The 18,350-nt window shown below is 44.6% G+C and overlaps 1 protein-coding gene across 2 annotated transcripts in view; it reads right to left on the reverse strand.

Moving 5' to 3' along the window:
• The window catches only part of SYT2 (synaptotagmin 2), a 356,952-nt gene that overhangs the window by 81,148 nt on the left and 257,454 nt on the right, over positions 1–18,350 (reverse strand). Inside the window, exons 3-6 of one of the 2 annotated variants that reach the window (XM_086920344.1) lie at positions 14,498–14,688; positions 13,653–13,825; positions 6,373–6,498; positions 1,178–1,345 (exon numbers count right to left, since the gene is read on the reverse strand). In XM_086920344.1, the coding sequence (XP_086776470.1) occupies positions 1,178–1,345; positions 6,373–6,498; positions 13,653–13,825; positions 14,498–14,669 (639 nt within the window). In that variant the 5' untranslated portion in view covers positions 14,670–14,688. Of the gene's footprint in view, positions 1–1,177; positions 1,346–6,372; positions 6,508–13,652; positions 13,826–14,497; positions 14,689–18,350 lie in introns of both variants that reach the window. The other variant, XM_086920342.1, reaches the window with a different exon arrangement.

Here is an 18,350-nt window from a genome sequence, read left to right on the forward strand (position 1 = left end):
TGGTCACTCTGAGATACCGTGCAAGCATCCCTCGCCACTCCTGGTCACTCTGAGATACCGTGCAAGCATCCCTCGCCACTCCTGGTCACTCTGAGATACCGTGCAAGCATCCCTCGCCACTCCTGGTCACTCTGAGATACCGTGCAAGCATCCCTCGCCACTCATGGTCACTCTGAGATACCGTGCAAGCATCCCTCGCCACTCATGGTCTCTCTGAGATACTGTGCAAGCATCCCTCGCCACTCCTGGTCACTCTGAGATACCGTGCAAGCATCCCTCGCCACTCATGGTCTCTCTGAGATACTGTGCAAGCATCCCTCGCCACTCCTGGTCACTCTGAGATACCGTGCAAGCATCCCTCGCCACTCCTGGTCACTCTGAGATACCGTGCAAGCATCCCTCGCCACTCATGGTCTCTCTGAGATACTGTGCAAGCATCCCTCGCCACTCCTGGTCACTCTGAGATACCGTGCAAGCATCCCTCGCCACTCCTGGTCACTCTGAGATACCGTGCAAGCATCCCTCGCCACTCATGGTCTCTCTGAGATACTGTGCAAGCATCCCTCGCCACTCCTGGTCACTCTGAGATACCGTGCAAGCATCCCTCGCCACTCCTGGTCACTCTGAGATACCGTGCAAGCATCCCTCGCCACTCCTGGTCACTCTGAGATACCGTGCAAGCATCCCTCGCCACTCCTGGTCACTCTGAGATACCGTGCAAGCATCCCTCGCCACTCCTGGTCACTCTGAGATACCGTGCAAGCATCCCTCGCCACTCATGGTCACTCTGAGATACCGTGCAAGCATCCCTCGCCACTCATGGTCTCTCTGAGATACTGTGCAAGTATCCCTCGCCACTCCTGAAGAAATTAATTTTCCAGTCCTGTGCTAAATTTAAGGATTGCACTAACTCATCAGGATTTAGGAATTAATAAAATCGGTGTCCCAACACATTTACATGAGGATCTGTTCCAACCTCAGCCTGCTATAAGCAAAGGGTTGACTGTAGATCTGTGTAGCACCTGTGAAGAGGCATCAATAATTAACTGGGGTAATGTGGTTCCCAGTATTTACACAATTCCTAAATATGCCGGCATGCCCACACAAATAAACCCGCTTAACACAATATAACACAGAAGCCGCTTAACACAATATAACACAGAAGACTTTGTCTTACCTTGAAAACGAACGTTTCATTAAAGACAGGATTCAGGGTCTTCCGATGCACTTTGGTTTCAAACTTCTTCTTCTTGTCCGGAAGGAAGAAGACTTTGACGTAGGGGTCGGAAGTGCCTCCCATGTCTAAAGCTGGTAACTCGGTGGCCTGGATTACTCCCACTGTCATCTGTCCAAAGGAGGAAACAGAGATGATCTTAAGCTCCCATGCACTCTCCTGTTTCACAGGCAGCTTTGCAGGAGGGTACAAGGATGCTTCGGTGTAACTTCGCTAATTTGAGGATAGCAGCAGATGAATAAGCTCTCTTAAAGAATGCTTCAGAAGTGCCTAGACAGGGTTAACTAGGCTTATCAATAGCAGTTGTACTGAAGTCATTGCTTAGTGTATAAATACATTAATGGACAAGAAATCAGAAACTGAGTCTGGTCATATGCTTCTGCATGGATTTGATTCCCACTCAACCTGTTGGCCAGCTTAGAGTAACGCATGTTGCACAGGCCTCAAGATTCCACCTTTGGGGAGCTAGGACTCTAGTATGTTGTAGGTATGGCACAAAAAATGCCCACAGGGGTAGTATACAAGTATGACCACCCCAGTTTTACATGTAACAGAGTTAGTGATAGCCATTCCGAAATTATAGCTAAACTGCTCAATTTGGAGTTAATCGTATTTCAAAAAAAATCTTATACATCCGGCATAGTTTTATGAATAAGCATGAAAATTGGTAGCTATATGATCAATTTTTTTTAGTATTTCAAATTTCTTGCAGCTTGGTCAAGGAGGATAATCTACACATTTTATTTGCCAGGCTAAGTTCCAATGTTGGCTTTGTACTACACCAAAAACGTACTGACTGTGGTTATTGGCCTGTCCCCAATTCCTTCTGGACATGACCTGCAGCCATGGCCAGCAAGCCCAAGTGTAGCCGTCAGCTGCGTTCCTCACATATTTCCCTTGCCCGCAATTCCTTTTTTAATTGTTTGCAATTATTTCTGGTCAAAATCAACAAATCTGTTGATTAATGGAACGGAAGTTTGGTACTCAAATTGTGCACATCTGTCTGCAGATATTGATGCCAAATTTGAGGATTCCAAAATTAAAACACATTTTTGTTGGGCTAGCTAAGATAATTTGTCTCCTCTCTAAGTCCTGCCTAAACCCTCGATAGTTGGAATATGACACAAGGCCCTCGCCTTAGGCCAAGAAACTGTGCAAACATAATCATATATCCCTATGTATTGGAGCAGTATTGTTCCATCTATATATACACGCTTTAGTATGTACCAATATAGTTTATAACCAAATATGGATGCTGTTTCTTATTGATCTGATGTGTCCTTTACCATCAATTACGCTTGCTGAATATCATGGCTCTAGTAGCCCGGGAAGCTATTTTATTCAGGTACTACATTTGCTAATTTCTGCACAGCATAACCGCGTTTCCAGAGCTGGCGCTGGAAACTGGATTTTGAGAGAATAATGTGGCTAGTGTAATTTCTATTCTTCGCCTCATGCTTCCTCCAAGAACGCTGCGCATTAGATAGATTTTTGCTAAAACGAATATGTTTCTGTCAAGTGATTGGGTTCCAATGACTTGTATTCAGATACTGAATTGCATGTATGTTAGCATTAGGTTTCAACTGACTTTTCTAGGGCGAGCTCTGGTCAGTTGAAATTACAATTACCTATTGATGATTTGTTGAGTTGAGTTCCTGCCATGTGTTTACATTCAGCGCAGTATAGACTTGTGGGCTTTCGGATGGGTTGTGTTCTATTTTTAATAAAAACCTTTCATGTTGGAGTCCGTGAACCTCACAGATATTAGCTGAGATCACAACATGAAGACTGGGGCAAAATGTTAGGCTCTGAACAGCAAATTCAATTCTCAGGTTGGATTAAAAGTGTGAACTCACTCAAACAGCGGAAAGACTTGATAAATACTGAACAAACGCTCACCAAATATAACGGTGCAAAGAACTTAAGTAGTTCAAATAATTATGAGCCTGTTCATTTTAGCTTTCAGAGATATGCAACCCAAACTAACACTCCCGTGAGTACATGCTTGCCAGTCCTCTTGAACCTGACATTCGCATTCTGGTGGGAAAAAAACTTTGGTACAGGGCAGGAACTCAACAGAATTAGCTCACCAGCTTTAGGTGCAACTGCAACCAAGGATTTCCTTTGGAAGCAAGCAAGGGGAAAGTAGTTTAACAAGAAGACACGACTGTTAGAAATGGGGGTATCTAATTGTCAGAGGTTGGTACCTGTGTCCAAATTGAGACCCTTGCTTCTAGTCAGGGTACAGGGGATACACACTTTAGATAACCCCTGCTCACCCCCTGGGTAGCTTGGCATGAGCAGACAGGCCTATCATGAGGGCAATGTGTAAAGAGTCTGTACTCAAAACACACAGCATTACAGTGAGAACACCACACATGTACACCACACCTGTTTAGAAAAATAAAGCATCTTTATCTAAAATCAACAAGACCAAAACGACAAAAATCCAACATACATGTAATAAGAATAGGACTTTAAAAAAGTTTGGGTGATTTCTCTCAAAGTACCTGTAGTTGCGACAAAATTCACAAGGCCAAACAGCTGCAGAGATGGGAAGCATCGAAAAATAAAGAGACACGTCAGTTCCTGAGACCCTGGGGTCCTGAGACCCTGGGGAGGCAATGCAACAGTTCTGCTGCACACATAAGAAATGATGCGTCTTGTCCGTTGTGTGGGGGGAAGTGATGCATCGACTCCAAGACAATTCTGGTCCACAGGTTATGCGTCGGGAGTACTTGCTGCTCAGTACGATATGTGGAAATCCTGGATGCGTCAGCGATCGATCCAGCGTCGGATTCTCCAGCCGCGATCCCTAAATGTGTCGGCTCTTGCAGCTGGGACAGGCACTGCATTGGTTTCGGCAGCAGCAGAGAAATGAATGGAGATTCTTCTTGCATTGCCGGAAAAACTGCAGCAATAAGGGCAATGCGTCGATTTTCTTGTAGTAGCGTTGCTTTTCCAGCTCCCAACAGCAGAAACAACCTCCAGAGGCCCGAGACAGTCACAGGCACCTCCTGGCAGGTCAGAACTCCCAGCAAGGAAGTTCCGGGGAGCTGGGAGTGAAGTCTTTGTGTCCCTGAGACTTCAAAACAGGATGCAAGCTCTACTCAAGCCCTTGGAGATTTTCTTTGAGCAGGGGACACAGCACACAGCAAAATCCTCCTCCATTCTTTGGCAGAAACAGCTGCTGCAGGCCAACCCCAGACACGCAGCTAAGGGGCAGTACTTCTCCTCAGTTTCTCCAGCTCTTCTCCTTGGCAAAGGTTCTCCTTGACTCCAGAAGTAGTCTAAATTTCAGGGTCTGGGCTCGACTTTTTATAGTATAAATTCCTTTGTTTTCTGGTGGCAGAGAAGCTCTTTGCCCAGCTAAAACCAGCTATGTCCTCTCTGGTGCAGTTGCCTAGCAGGAGGTGGAATCAGCATTGTCCAGGGCAGACCAGGCCCATTCAGGTGTAAAAGAAATCTCCTCCCCTACTCTGAATGCAGCCCAGGTCTATTCATCACAGCCCTGACTCACCCAGGAAAGGGAGGACATACCACATCGAACCCCCCCACCCCGACAGTGGCCTTCGGAGAGAATGCACATTCCCAGCCCCTGTCATTCAAAAGCCAGACAGTCAATCCACAAACCAGCAGATTCACACAGGATGGCTAAGCAAGAAAATACCCACTTTATAAAAGTGGTATTTTCAAACACACAATAAAAAAATCACCTTTACTAAAGGATGCATCTTTATATTCTGAGTTCAGGCATACAAAAATGTATCTTTCTATCTTGACCCAATGGGAAATTTTATTTATGAGATGTTACAAATTAACTCCCACATTATCCTATGGGGCAAGATAGCCTTTCAATGGTGAAAAACTAATTTGGCAGTAATTCACTATCAGGATATGTCACACACCAGTACATGTCCTACCTTTCACTTACACTGCACCCTGCCCATGGGGGTACCTTGGGCCTACCAAAGGGCACCTGATATGTAAGAAAAGTGAAGGTTAGAGCCTGCCAAATGGGTGCACTAGCCAAGTCGACATGGCAGTTCAAACTGCGCACATACACTGCAGTGGCGGTTGTGCGATATCTTTTCTGAGCTACTCATGTGGGTGGCACAATCAGTGCTGCAGGCCCACTAGTAGCATTTGACTTACAGGCCCTGGCACACTCAGTGCACTTTACTAGAGGCTTGCCAGTTAATCAAATATGCCAATAATGGATAACCAATCATGTTCACAATTTACGCCGAGAGCATATGCACTTTAGCACTGATTAGCAGTGGTAAAGTGCACAGAGTCTTAAAACCAACAACTACAAGTCAGGAAACAATAGGAGAAAGAAGCAAAAAGTTTGGGGATAACCTTGCAAAAAGGGTCAAGCCCAACAAAGACCATATACAGCAAGCTTTGAAGGAGGTAAATAGATTACATGGGAGCATGTTAATCACCAGATGAAATGTTCAAACATATGCGGTGAGTTTGACATCCAAAGAGTAGAGGAGACTATTTTAGGTCATTAGAAACAGCACCCTCCTCTCAAGGACACTCAAACATTGTGAGATATGCAAACTGATGCAACCTGTCCTTGCACAATAAAAACATTCAAGACTCTTCCAACCATGTGTTCAGCTATACACACTGCATGACATGAAATGGTATTATTGAGAGACCATCGCCCCTTTCTTACCTCCATAGTTGAGGCCTTCTTCAGAGAAGGATGGATTGTAAGGGCTATACAACTAAAGTGTGCAGTGCTGCATAAACCAACTTGACAGATAAAGGACCCTCCGGGGGAAACATATTGGTACCTTTGACCTTTGTACACACAAGATACATAAGGACAGAGATTAATTTTCTGACAACTAAGCAACTACCTCCCCAACTCCCACCAACCGTGGGCCCCCAGCGTGTTTCGCCATTCTTAAGGGATTTTCTACCCAACAAGATTAACAACGCTTGTGGTCCTCAGTGCAAGGAAGTTGGCAAAAGCAATCATGAGACTGAGGGAAACATTTTCTATATGAAGATATATCAGCTAATAATACGCTTTTCCATCAGAAAAATATATTACAGCTTTGGGTGTGTTGCAAAATTGTTCGGTGCTGCCTCAAGCCAACAGTCTCTCGCGCGCTGGTTACCTGATTATTTTGAAAGTCGTAATCCAAGGAAAACTGTAGCTTGCCAAGTTTTTCTTCCTCCTTCTCCTCTTCTTCTTTCTCTTCTCCTTCCGTCAGACCTGTTTCTGCGTCGTCGTCATCATCGTCCTGTTTGTTCTATGGAGGGAAGCAGAGTGGAGACGCTTAGCGAGAGATCAGGCATCCCCATCAGAATAGAGGTTTCAGCCTAGCTCTTCCCGTCTACTGGTCAAGTCAACTTCAATTAGTGGCTGCACAGCCTTGCACACGCCTCGCTCATGCTGGGCTAGGCCGGGACTCTCTGACCATACATACCCTTGCGAACCACAGTAAATATTGATTGTATTGGGTTCAGTGATAAGGGGTTGACTCGTCAAATTTAAAACTCAGTTAAGTTTTCAGTACATACACATGACTGCAAAGGGCAAACTTACCATGAATGGATATCAGTGTAGATTGTTAGTAGACGTGTTAGCAAATTCTGAAAACTTGACTGGGTTTGAGCATTGGTTCGATTCATGGCTCAGCACCATATAGTAGCGATGTCGAAGAGGGTGAATCCATGCCAGATATTTAGGATAGCCATATAAGCGAGATTTACATACAACGGTTATCAGAAACATCTGGCATGGGTCTAGCCTTCGTACACCATACCCCTGCATCATTGTATGTCATCTGCTTTTTGTTTTATCACGATTCATTACAGGACACTCTGAAAGATCTATTCAAATTCCAGAGTCCGGTTCCACCCACTACAGAAAAACCTAGAAATCTATATGTATTTGTAACCATTTGCTGGTGTGAGTGGGGCCGTGTGGTTACAGCCCACTAGGAGAAAAACATATGTTTCCACTTCTGAAATGGTATACGACTTCGTACCATGTTATACAGACGGATCTTTTTGAATAATGCTTCGTGTGTGTGCTAGGACGCCTTCTAAGCACTTAAACTTGCATTCGCATTCATGAGAGGCACAAAGGTAGAACATGCCTAGAGCCATTCAGTGCGTCAATCAGAAGTCAGGACTTAGAGAGGCATGCCTTACTCCAACCCCCAGAGCTTGAAATGTGATCTGAATCCTCCAAAGCAGCCGTGGGCGCATGCAGAGGTTGCCCTCGTCCCCACCTGAGTTAATTGGAATGTAACTGCATATTCACATTAGCACCTGCATCTCTGAGCCTGGTACAGCAGCGTCCATTTTAAGAGGAAGCTTCTAGAATGCTAAGCAGATTTGGAAGCGCGTCTGAGGAGCTTTCAATGTGTTCGGTGAGGAGGTCGCAACCGTATCATGCAGTTGAAATGAGGTCACTCTGAACTCAGGTTTGGAAGCGCTTATTGTGACTAGTTCGCAGCGTGCTTAGCATTCTGTGGAAACCCTCATAACAAGGAGGCTGTGCTGAGCATCTCAGAGTTGCAGGATTGTACAAGCAGTGCAAAGTGATCTGTAGAGGAGTTAGAATGTGACGTCAGATGTAACACGGCAAGTGCACAATTGTTTTGAGTTCTGCGTTGTCTTTTAACCTTTAGACCTCTAGGTCCTTCTTAAGAATTGGACAAACTATCATTTCCTCTCTCAGCCGGCGGGTTGCTTATGGCCATCACCCACCCCGGCCCTTCGAGACAGACGGGAAAGCAAGCATTCAGAGGGACCTACCGTGTGCCGCCAATCCAGGGTGGTGAGAAAACACGAAGACAGAACAACACAGAGGAACACGGGAAGCACAGAGAAGGGGAAAAACAAGGAAATTAAAGGGGGACACAACAAAACTCACTACTAATAGGTGACAGCTGATGACAGTGAGAAACCGACAGACACTGGCCCCTGGAAAGTACAGTGAGTGAACGAGTTAGTATGCCAAGTGCCAGTGACCTACACATTGCCCTCACTTGTGGATTTCTTTAGACCCTCAACCAAAGTTAGTATTCATAATAAGGGGTCTCGAATAGCAGGATATTTGCACAATGCCCTTCTTCAGTGGTGTTTGATAAATTGAAACGAACTGTACCGTGCCATGAGTGGCAAAGGCTGGTGGGTTGGTTGTGCTGTTCCTTTTAATTTGTTTGATACCCTCTGGTTATCTGTGGCAATCCAAGTCAATTCAAGCACACCATAATGGCCTTTGAATCCCTGTAGGGCACACCCTGGTAAATCTATGGATCCAAAGAGGTGTGCAGCTGTCTGGGCCAAGGGTATTGAATGTAAACCCTGGAGTTACTCCATGCTTCCGCGTGGTGTAATGGACTGGAAATAACTCTCAAATACCCCTAAGTGCACACCCCGTCTCGGACTTTCTGCCTGATTGATAGTTTTTCCATATTTTTAATTGTATGTGGTTGCCTCCTGAAAAAGAGTGTTTTTTAAGTAAAAACTACAAATAATGATGATCCACAGATTTTGTTGCCTTGCCAGTACTGACGTTCTTGCATCTTACAACAAAATTATACGGAAGTTTGATTTCATGGGGGCATATTATCAAGCAACCGCGTTAAAATAATCGCCGCATCAGTGGCAGGAAACTGCAGCTAAAACAGCGATAATGGGCTTGATAATATGCCCTTGAGAATTCCAATAGAAGCCCATGTTAACACCAGAACATGGGCTTCTATTGGAATTCACAAGGGGATATTATCAAGCCCATTATCGCCGTTTTAGCGGCAGTTTCCTGCCGGTGAAGCGGCGAAATTTTTTTAACTTGGTTCCTTGATAATATGCCCCATGGAGTCTTGAAAGACAGGCAAGTTCCAGGAGGTGCTTGAAGAAGTGATTTGTGAATCTAGTAATTTCTGGTGTAGACTTTGAGTGGCCAGCTGATGGCAGTGATGGAATGAGAGGGAGGGTCTGTCGTTTCTCTCAATGCCAAACACAGAAATACAGAGGGAAAAGCTACAAGGAGGTCTACCGTATCTCCCAGCCGTGGACCCCACAAAATACAAGTACACATCATCACAATCAATGGAAAAGGAAAGAAGCGGGTACGTGGTGAGCAGCAACAGATTCATAAAGGAAAAGAATGAATAAAATCCACCAATAAACGGTATCTGGCGGATTGAATTCCAAAAGAACATTTTCGCTGTGGATGGGGTGAAATTTTTATGTTTTTCGTCAATTTCATCCAGCATGGTTGTCGAAGTGCTTTACATGTCAAAGTATACACATTGTGCGTGGGTGACTTATACCGTTAAGATGATATTACTAGGAATGACTTTACTGAATTACAATGGATATAAAGGAATGGCAAGTGTCAGAACAGATATTGCAATTTTCTTACAGCTTCAACAATACAAGTCTTATTAGGGTTCCAGGAAACAAAATACTAAACTCTGACATTACAAAAGGTGCTGAAGCCCTGTATCATTGGGAAGGATTATAACCCACTACTGGAACGTAAATATAAATTATTGTACAACAGTACTTAGATCCCCACACCCCAAGTGTAACTAGATATGAACTTTGTAAGTTCCAACAACAAACACATATATACATGTGATGAGACTAGTGCATGTATCCGATGGGTGGTGGGGTTATAACTAGTCTGTATTACTTAATGGCCTAACATTTTAGGGTAAATATGTTGCAGCAGAACTAGCAAATTTCCTACCGAAATTGAGTGTGTCTGCAATATAATGTACATGGTTTAAGAAAGCAAGACCCGCAGATGTGGAATAATAGACTACCCATTATTGTTTGCAGAAAGTGGCAGAAGAATCTGAGCATTATCCTGGACAGCAAGTGTGCCAGCCAATGAGATGCAAGAAAAACACAAAATGCTTTACAAGACACCATCCAGATCTTATATGAACCTCTTACTCTCTTCCTCCAGTTATTATTTGTGCCTTACATTGCACCAGAAAAGTCAATTCCCAAACAGGTCATCGTTGGCAGCCAGGTAGACAGCTATTGTGCTTACGTGGTATGGACACATATCACACTGAAACTCAACATAGCAGCTGAGAGTTAACAGGTCTTCTCCAGTGGTGCAGGGACCCTTAAGAACTCCTGTCTTGAAGGTTCTCTCAAACCAAGATGGCTGCCTCTGGTGTTCGAGAGAAGTCACTGATGTAATATCGATGTTATATAGATTGATAACCTGGCCCAATTGTGATACTAGGTGTATGACGTTTTTAAGTACAATGTTGGGGAGTTTTTTGATTGTTTGAGAGTTATTTTTCAGTTTTACCACACTAAGACACCATCTTATTGAGCCTTGGTGTGTTCATGCCCCAGTCAACAGACTCTATAGAGGTAGCTGTCATACTTTGACAGAGAAAGAAAACGAAGACTGAGCTTGTTGATAACTTGGAAGACCACAACAAGTTTCTACTGTTTCCAGAACTTGAACAGTAGAGCCGGATACAGCCACTCAATGCACTATTTCCAAGAAAATAGCGTAAATCCCGTTTAATTCTGGGTTGTAATTTCCTAAGAAAAGACAACTGCTTTTCTCAACTACAATGCTAAATAAATTGTAATACATTGTATATTTTTGAAAATACGTGTACATGGCAATTTGTTATACACGTCATTATTACACTATAGGAGGTTTGAAGTATATGTGGTTGGTGGTTGGTGGTAGTCTGTGGTCCTATACTAGACTAAAGGGAGTTTTTTTGGCGTTGAGTTCCTGTAATGCATTAGTGTTATAATATTATCACTATTCAACAACAAAAAATGATATACGTTTTTTGTTGATGGATACTACGAAATATTGTTTTGATTAAAAATTTGGAAGGACTATTGTTGTGTTTAACTTAAGAATGCACCCTTTACTGCAAAAAGATTTCTCGAATGAAATCTGTAGTTTTTCATCCAAGACTTCCTCTGGCGTTATGTTGTACCAGAAGCAGGCAGTGGAGTAATACTTAGTGCACAATAGTTAGCAGGTGGATTATCTATATTTTTAAAGTGTGGTCTGACTTGCATGAACTTGGCACTTTCGAAAACAACTCGTAGAGGCTGTAGCCTGCATCATGTATAAGGGGTTACGTTGGTTGCAGATATTCAAGACCGTCCATATTTTTCAAGAGTTCTAGAGTATTTTCAGAGTCTTCTGCTAAAAAGTTTCCTTGAATTTTCCTAAATGAAAGCATGGTACTAGTTCGACATCACAGATAGTTCCATGCCCAGGAGCGCAGCTAGGAACGATAAAGAGATTTCGTTTAGGACGGTGGATAGGATGGCCACATTATTGGAGATTTCACAAATACATGTTAGAAGGAATTGTACTGTTGACTCTCAAGTTTGTTTCATGTGAATTAACATGTTTAGTGTTTTACAGCTGTATGTTTTGCTCATGGCCTCATTTGGTGCTATTCTTTTTAACCAGCCCTTTTAATACCCCACTTGGTTCTCAGACACAGCTGCTTGGCAGAGTGAGCACTATATAAAAACTACCAAAAACATTTTGCAAAATTGGTGTGTCCTAAATTTTATTTCAAAAGGTTTGTGCATATTCATTTAAATATTTTCAGTCATCCCTTGAGTCACGGGTATTATCACACTAAGAGCAAAATAAGTTTAACACCACTTCAATAAACAAAGTACTGTTCCTCACCTCTTACTTTCCTTTCTAGTTGCAATGCCTACCGATACAAGGGAAAGATGTCTTTTCCTCTGTGCTGAGTTCCAGTGCCTGGTAGTGTTAGCCATGGTCCAACCACAGTATACACTTAGGAACTCATAATTTCCAAAGTTATGGAACACTCTATCAGTGACTGCAAGTTTAGTCGTTTTTTTGCTACGTTACTGTCTTACAGAGGGACCTAGAAACCAATTTAACTCCATCTTGTTGGACCCCTCCCTCTGATTCTATTTACCCTTTTTATCTGTTACTACAAAGTAATGCTATCCAGTATCGCTGGGCAAAGTTTACGTGAAACAAATAAAGTAAATAATACATTAATTAACTTCGAAGCATAAAAAAGTCACAAGCTGAGTGTTCCTTACAGGTCTTGCAGTTCTTCTCATTTAAAATCGTGTTCCTTCACCCGACCAATGTTGGAAAGCTGATATAAAAGAGGATGAGGTCCTTCTCGGTATGGCCGTCGCAACGGACACTGAGGATACGGGAAATGGGTTGGTTCTTACTTTTAGAACTTTCAGGCTTGTAGTAGGTTTCAGCTCATGGTCAGAATGTCCTGGTAAAATCTAGGCTTGCAAATTGCATTGTCATGTGGGACAGAACTGAGGATTACCATATCAGGGCAGAATCTAGGTAGGAAAGTGATGTTTGAGCTGGAAATTTGGATGTGAGGAAAGGTTTGAACAAGGAAATGGCTAGGGGAGTTCAAAGACTGGAATGTTCCATAGGATTACATGCTTTGACATAGAATTGCTATGTGGTGCTGGGACCTGTCTTGGGAATTGCTCTTACACTGGAGCTTACAAAGGTAAATACCATGTGATGGCACGCCTTGATCCCAACGGTGGGAAATCAACTGAATTATCACCCAATGGTTATGCTTAGAGAAGTAATTATGAAATAACAGCAGTGCTTGGTTGGTGCACCACATAACGTAGATAAACATAAGATGCCCAACTCTTCATCCAGCCTTTTCTTGGGTACAATGCATCCGGATGCAATAATCATGCCCACCACCTCAAGAAATCCTGGCCAGAAGTTTTTTTTAAAACTAGAAAATCTGAAAAATGGAAGAAGGGCGTATTCATGCTTTAAAAAGTTAGGTGTGATCCACTCTGGTCATTCTTGTGAAGAGAACATTAGAAGAAGGCTAGGGTTCTAGGAGGAGAAGATGCTGAGGGAAGAGGCGTGGTTAGTTAATTTGTAGAAGGGATGCACAATATAAGGGGTGGGGCTACCAGCTTCTATTTTCATTTAAATAAAGATGATGAGGGTATAGATGTGTGATCTAACACCATGGCTAGAGGAGCGTGGGCATGAAGATGAGAGTAGTTGCTCTTCTGTCTAGAAGAGTGTAGTAATGGGAAACACAGTGCGCAGCTGCCACCCTACAGGAGTGTGGATATGAAGAGGGCATCGCCTGCCTCCAGCCTTGAGATGGAGAGGGCAGGCCCTTGCCCTGGGATTGAGAAGCATGGGAATGAAAAGGAAGGCACTGGCCCCTTTCACTTGAGGAACATGGAGATTAAGAGAACAATCTCGAGGAACGTGGGGATGGTGGGGACACTACTTGCCCCCATCAAGTATAGAGAAGCATGGTTATGAAGGTGACAGAACTTGGCTCCCCATATAGAAGAGTGTAGGGATGAAGGAGCAGTACCCGCTCCCCCAAATAGAGGACCGCGGGAATAAAGAGGACAATACCTGGGCCCCAGCGTTCTTCATGTCCTTCATGTTCATGGCATTCTTCTTTCCCTTGCCCTTCTCTTTCTTGTTCTTCTTCTTTTTGCAACAGCACTTCTTGCAGATGCAGAAGCAGCAGGTCAGGAGCAGCAGGGCGGACACCACAGCAATGGCGATGATGGCCCACGGCGGCACTGTGAGGCGAAAGACCAGAGAGTGACGATAGAAACATAGGCAGCTAGAGATGTTGCTGGTACATACAGGAGGCATCACTTGCATATGCCAGGCAACTACAGACTACAAACTTCACACCAGGCAGACACACATGGGTTATGTTTGATGGGAGACAGTGCAGCAGTTGTTTCATCTCTTGTAACGCTTGTTGTGTCTTTTGCCCGCTTTGTAAATGCCCCAAAATAAATCATGTGTACGTACATAGGGGCAGAAACAAAGATGCTCTATGTGCATGCTTGTGCATCCTATGACAATATGTGCATGGATGTGGTATGTCTCTTCTTAATGCGCTACTAAAAAGCTAAACCTATTGGCTTTATCAAAGTTTGCTAACACTTGTCACTCAGCATGGCATTGTGTTGGAATGACCTGTCAGTCCAAAAATCTATTAGTCTTTGTAGCACAGAATGTAATAGTGCTGCATGTAATATTCCAGTTATTCCAGTGCCCTGTCAAGAAGCTAACACAGGTTCTTTATTGCCTGAGATGAGCATGCTCGAAGGATTTTATATAAACCAAACACCCATTAGCTGACACACACATCACGCATGCGTGCAGATGGAAGCCTCAAAGAGCAGATTGTTGGATTGTGAGGTGCCACGATTTATCGACCCTCGATTCCCAAGACATACGCGGTATCTTGTCGATGGTGTTCATGAACATCTTTCGGATCATGTCTCCTTGACTGGACCCCGGAGACGCAGACTCCGTGGAGTTGTCCTTGGGACTGGTTACCGCTGGCATCGTGGTGTTGGGCTCCAGGGCCACAATGGGCGCGGACTTGTGGGACCACGGGAACTTCATCTTGAGCTGAGGACTCTACCTGAAATGAAGAAGGTGCAGTGTCAGACTCGGAGAGCTGCAGGCAAGAAACAGTGGCATTCACACTCAGGGCAACACAGAGGAGCCAGGATTCCAGACGACTAAGCGACTACGACTCCAAACTCTAGTTCAGCCATTTTACAGGTGTATGTTTATCTACTGAACAGAGCAATACTTAAGGTGTGACGTATGGGTGACTTCTATTATACAATGTTTAGTACTTATCCTGCTCACCACAAAGCCACACAAATGTGGGGTTTTGTTCTGCGGAGAGAGTATTTGGGAGATGCTACAAAATGCTGATTCAGAGGGCAACCATTAAACACACAAGCAACCTGCTTCAACGAAATGAGAAATTGCAAAACAAAAGACCGACCACGCAGGGACCAGACGCCTCCCTGCCTTATGGGTGCTGCTAAGGTCCCAGAGTGCAGCTGGTTAGCCTACACATATACCTGAGGCTCCGTCTTCCTGGATTAATCTATTTATTTTATAAAGACTGGTGTGTCAACTTTCAGTCATTTCAGAGCATATTGGTTGGGTAGACTGCTCAAAAAAACATTTCGCTGGATCCCCACCGAAACCAGAAAAACAGTCACCCATGCTCTGGTCACGAGCCGACTGGACTACGGAAACACCCTCTACGCAGGTACCACCGCTAAACTCCAGAAGAAACTCCAACGAATCCAAAACGCCTCAGCCAGGATCATATTAGACATCCCGCGTAACGAACACATCTCTGGTCACCTGAAAGACCTCCACTGGCTACCCGTCAATAAGAGGATCACTTTCCGACTGCTAACCCACGCACACAAATCACTCTACGACATCGGACCAGATTGCCTCAACTCACGACTGTCCTTCTACACCCCCTCCCGCCAACTACGTTCTTCCAGCCAAGCCCTCGCCACTGTACCTCGCATCAACAAGACCACCATGGGAGGCAAATCCTTCTCATACCTGGCAGCTAAAACATGGAACTCACTCCCCACTTACCTTCGCCTTACCCAGAACCACCTAGCATTCAGAAAGCAACTTAAAACGTGGATATTTGACAAGTAATCCTCCTCCCCTCCCTAAGCGCCTTGAGACCCTCTGGGTATGTAGTGCGCTATATAAATTCTTTGACTTGACTTGACTTGACTAGACTGGCTTAACATCTTTATCGGACAGTGGGACTGTGAGCTTTGTCTAGGCGGAATGATTTTCTGCTGGGTTTTGTGCTAAAGTTGCCTTCAGTCTTCGGATTTCTTTGTCATTCTTTTGCCTTTTTCCGTGTGGCACATTGATTGAAGAGAAGCATTGTGCCCTAAGAAAGCTCACAGGCTCACCGGTCAAGAGCGAAACATGTGTCTGCTAACATCTTTATGCAATAATATTTAGTCAGGTACTTCTGTTGATGTAGCCCTCTCAGAGCATACAACAGTATTTTGTTACACCCTGCAATCAAAGAAACAAAATCATTGTGAACTAAGACGAATGCTGTTCTGGCAACTCTATATATATATATATCAGCATGTTTACAGGCTCTTCCGGCTGCCGGGGCCGGCTCTTGTGTTACAGCACCATCCAGCAAAAACCATTGATTTACTAATCGTCATCGAAAACATAGGAGGCAGTCATTTCTACTTGTGTCGGGTGGAGGTGTGAGGGGGAAAGTATTTAGTCCGAGTGCCGTTTCATCAACATCAGCGTTCGCAGAGGGTAAATATATACGTGCCACTTTTATGGAATTTCCCTTCCTAAAGTGCCCACATTCAAGGTAGCCTTTCTCAAAGGTCCTGCACGTGATGGAGGCAGTGCGGCACGGAAAGAGTGTGCAGTGATGGCCGCTTTCGAGGGCAGATTTACCAGAAACAGTCGCATCTCTGCGTTCTAGCAGAGATGCATCAGTTTCCTTACACCATGCAAAAAAAAACTTGTACCACCATGGATGCGTTGCATTTACAATGCAGCGCACCATGGCGCAAGGATTGACAGATCTGGCACGCATCTGTTGGAACAAATGTCATGCATTGCTGGAGTCGTGTCGCAAGTAGGACGCAACTCCAGCAATGCTCTGGAATGCCGATACCTACTGTGCTGCAGTCGCGTCGTAGAAGTGGCGCAGGGAAATCTTGTAGATTTCACTGTGTCACTTTTACAAGGCTTTCCTGCGTCTGAACGCCCACCCAGCATACATTATACCTGACGTAGATATACTGTGGCACAGGGCTTTACAACATGATGCATCTCCCTAGGTGCATCAGGTTGTAAATGAGTCACAACGTGGTGCATTGTTTACGCAGCATCACAAAAGTAACGCAACAGTGGCGCAAAAGTGTCACAAGGGGCTTGTAAATCTGCCCCTCGGTTTCTAGGCTGCTTTTTGCAGCGCATACAGTAACCGATCAACGTATATGCTTTACAGTGCGCAACCACTAAAAACAGGCGTACAGCTGTGCTCTCCGCAAGCACAAACCTTCATGAAACGGCCCCTGGTCCACATAAGGAGGCCTTGAACGTGCAAGGCTGTAGAAACAGATCAGCAAAGCCTTATGGGAAATCCATAGCTTCCAGGCAGTGAAAACAGATCTCAGTTTGAGTGTTTCGAGGAGGAGAATTTGGGACTCTTTGTTATTATTGCTTCTAATGGATCCTGTGCTTCCGCTGCTGACTCTCTGTCCCTGGAAGAACCCTAGTTCCGGAATTACATCAGTGTTGACACCGCATGAGTGTACCATCCGCATTATTGATGACCTCGCTGCAGCTGCAAGCGATTGCTCTTTTCCACATCCGATCACAGACCATATAAATGAAAGTCTTGGTTCCGGTCCCTGTGCTGAGAACCAGCAGGGCATGTATAGGGACTATCAATGCGGCCCCATGGGGCAGGGGGACTTGGAAGGGTCTGCGACCTTCCCTTTACAGGTGCTAAAACTGGTGGTTGTTGTTGTATGAATCCACCAGTATAAGAGCATTCAAAGTTGTGATGTCACAGAGGCGGTGAATGGGAATGCACTATGTGATCTCACGCGTGGGGTCATCAAAGAGACTCTCAGTTAACAAAAATGTTTTCAGTTCTTTTCTTTGTTTTTGTTATGTTCTGTTTTGTTATTTTGGCCCTTCCCATCGTACCAAGTGGACACTGGTCAGACAGCATGACCTTTGTCCATGCACTGCGCCCCCTTCCCTTCAGCCGCAGCCCGCAAGGCACAGCCTTTGACAAGAGCTAGCCAGGTGTATAGAAATACCAACTGAAGCCAGTGGACGATACTAGATACCAGTGATCACTGCAAATATATCACTGGAATTCACCACTGGAATTTTCTCCATAGCAGTTTGGTAGAAATCCAAAGCTCCATATGCTAATAACTGAATCTGCTTTAGTTGGGATTTCTGCTAAGGAAACGCAGCACCCCACCCTGCTGCATGCGAAGGTTGCATGTAAGATGCAGAACTGGCAGGCCCATTCACCCCGACTTTATCAACTTCTACATAGCATCAGCAGGTCCACCATAGGAGTCAGTGCACTATCAGGCTAAACAAAATGCATGCAGCATTTTTGTCTTCTCAGCAGAGCTGTCACTGGGAAAGCAGAGACGGGCAGTACTGACTCGGAGTAAGGCCGGCTAGCTGTGAGGTGGTAAGGCGACACGAGTGACAGCTCTCTGTAGAGGTCAG

The sequence above is a fragment of the Lissotriton vulgaris genome, chromosome 5 (assembly GCF_964263255.1).
Source record: "Lissotriton vulgaris chromosome 5, aLisVul1.2, whole genome shotgun sequence".
NCBI classification, from domain to species: Eukaryota; Metazoa; Chordata; class Amphibia; order Caudata; family Salamandridae; genus Lissotriton; species Lissotriton vulgaris.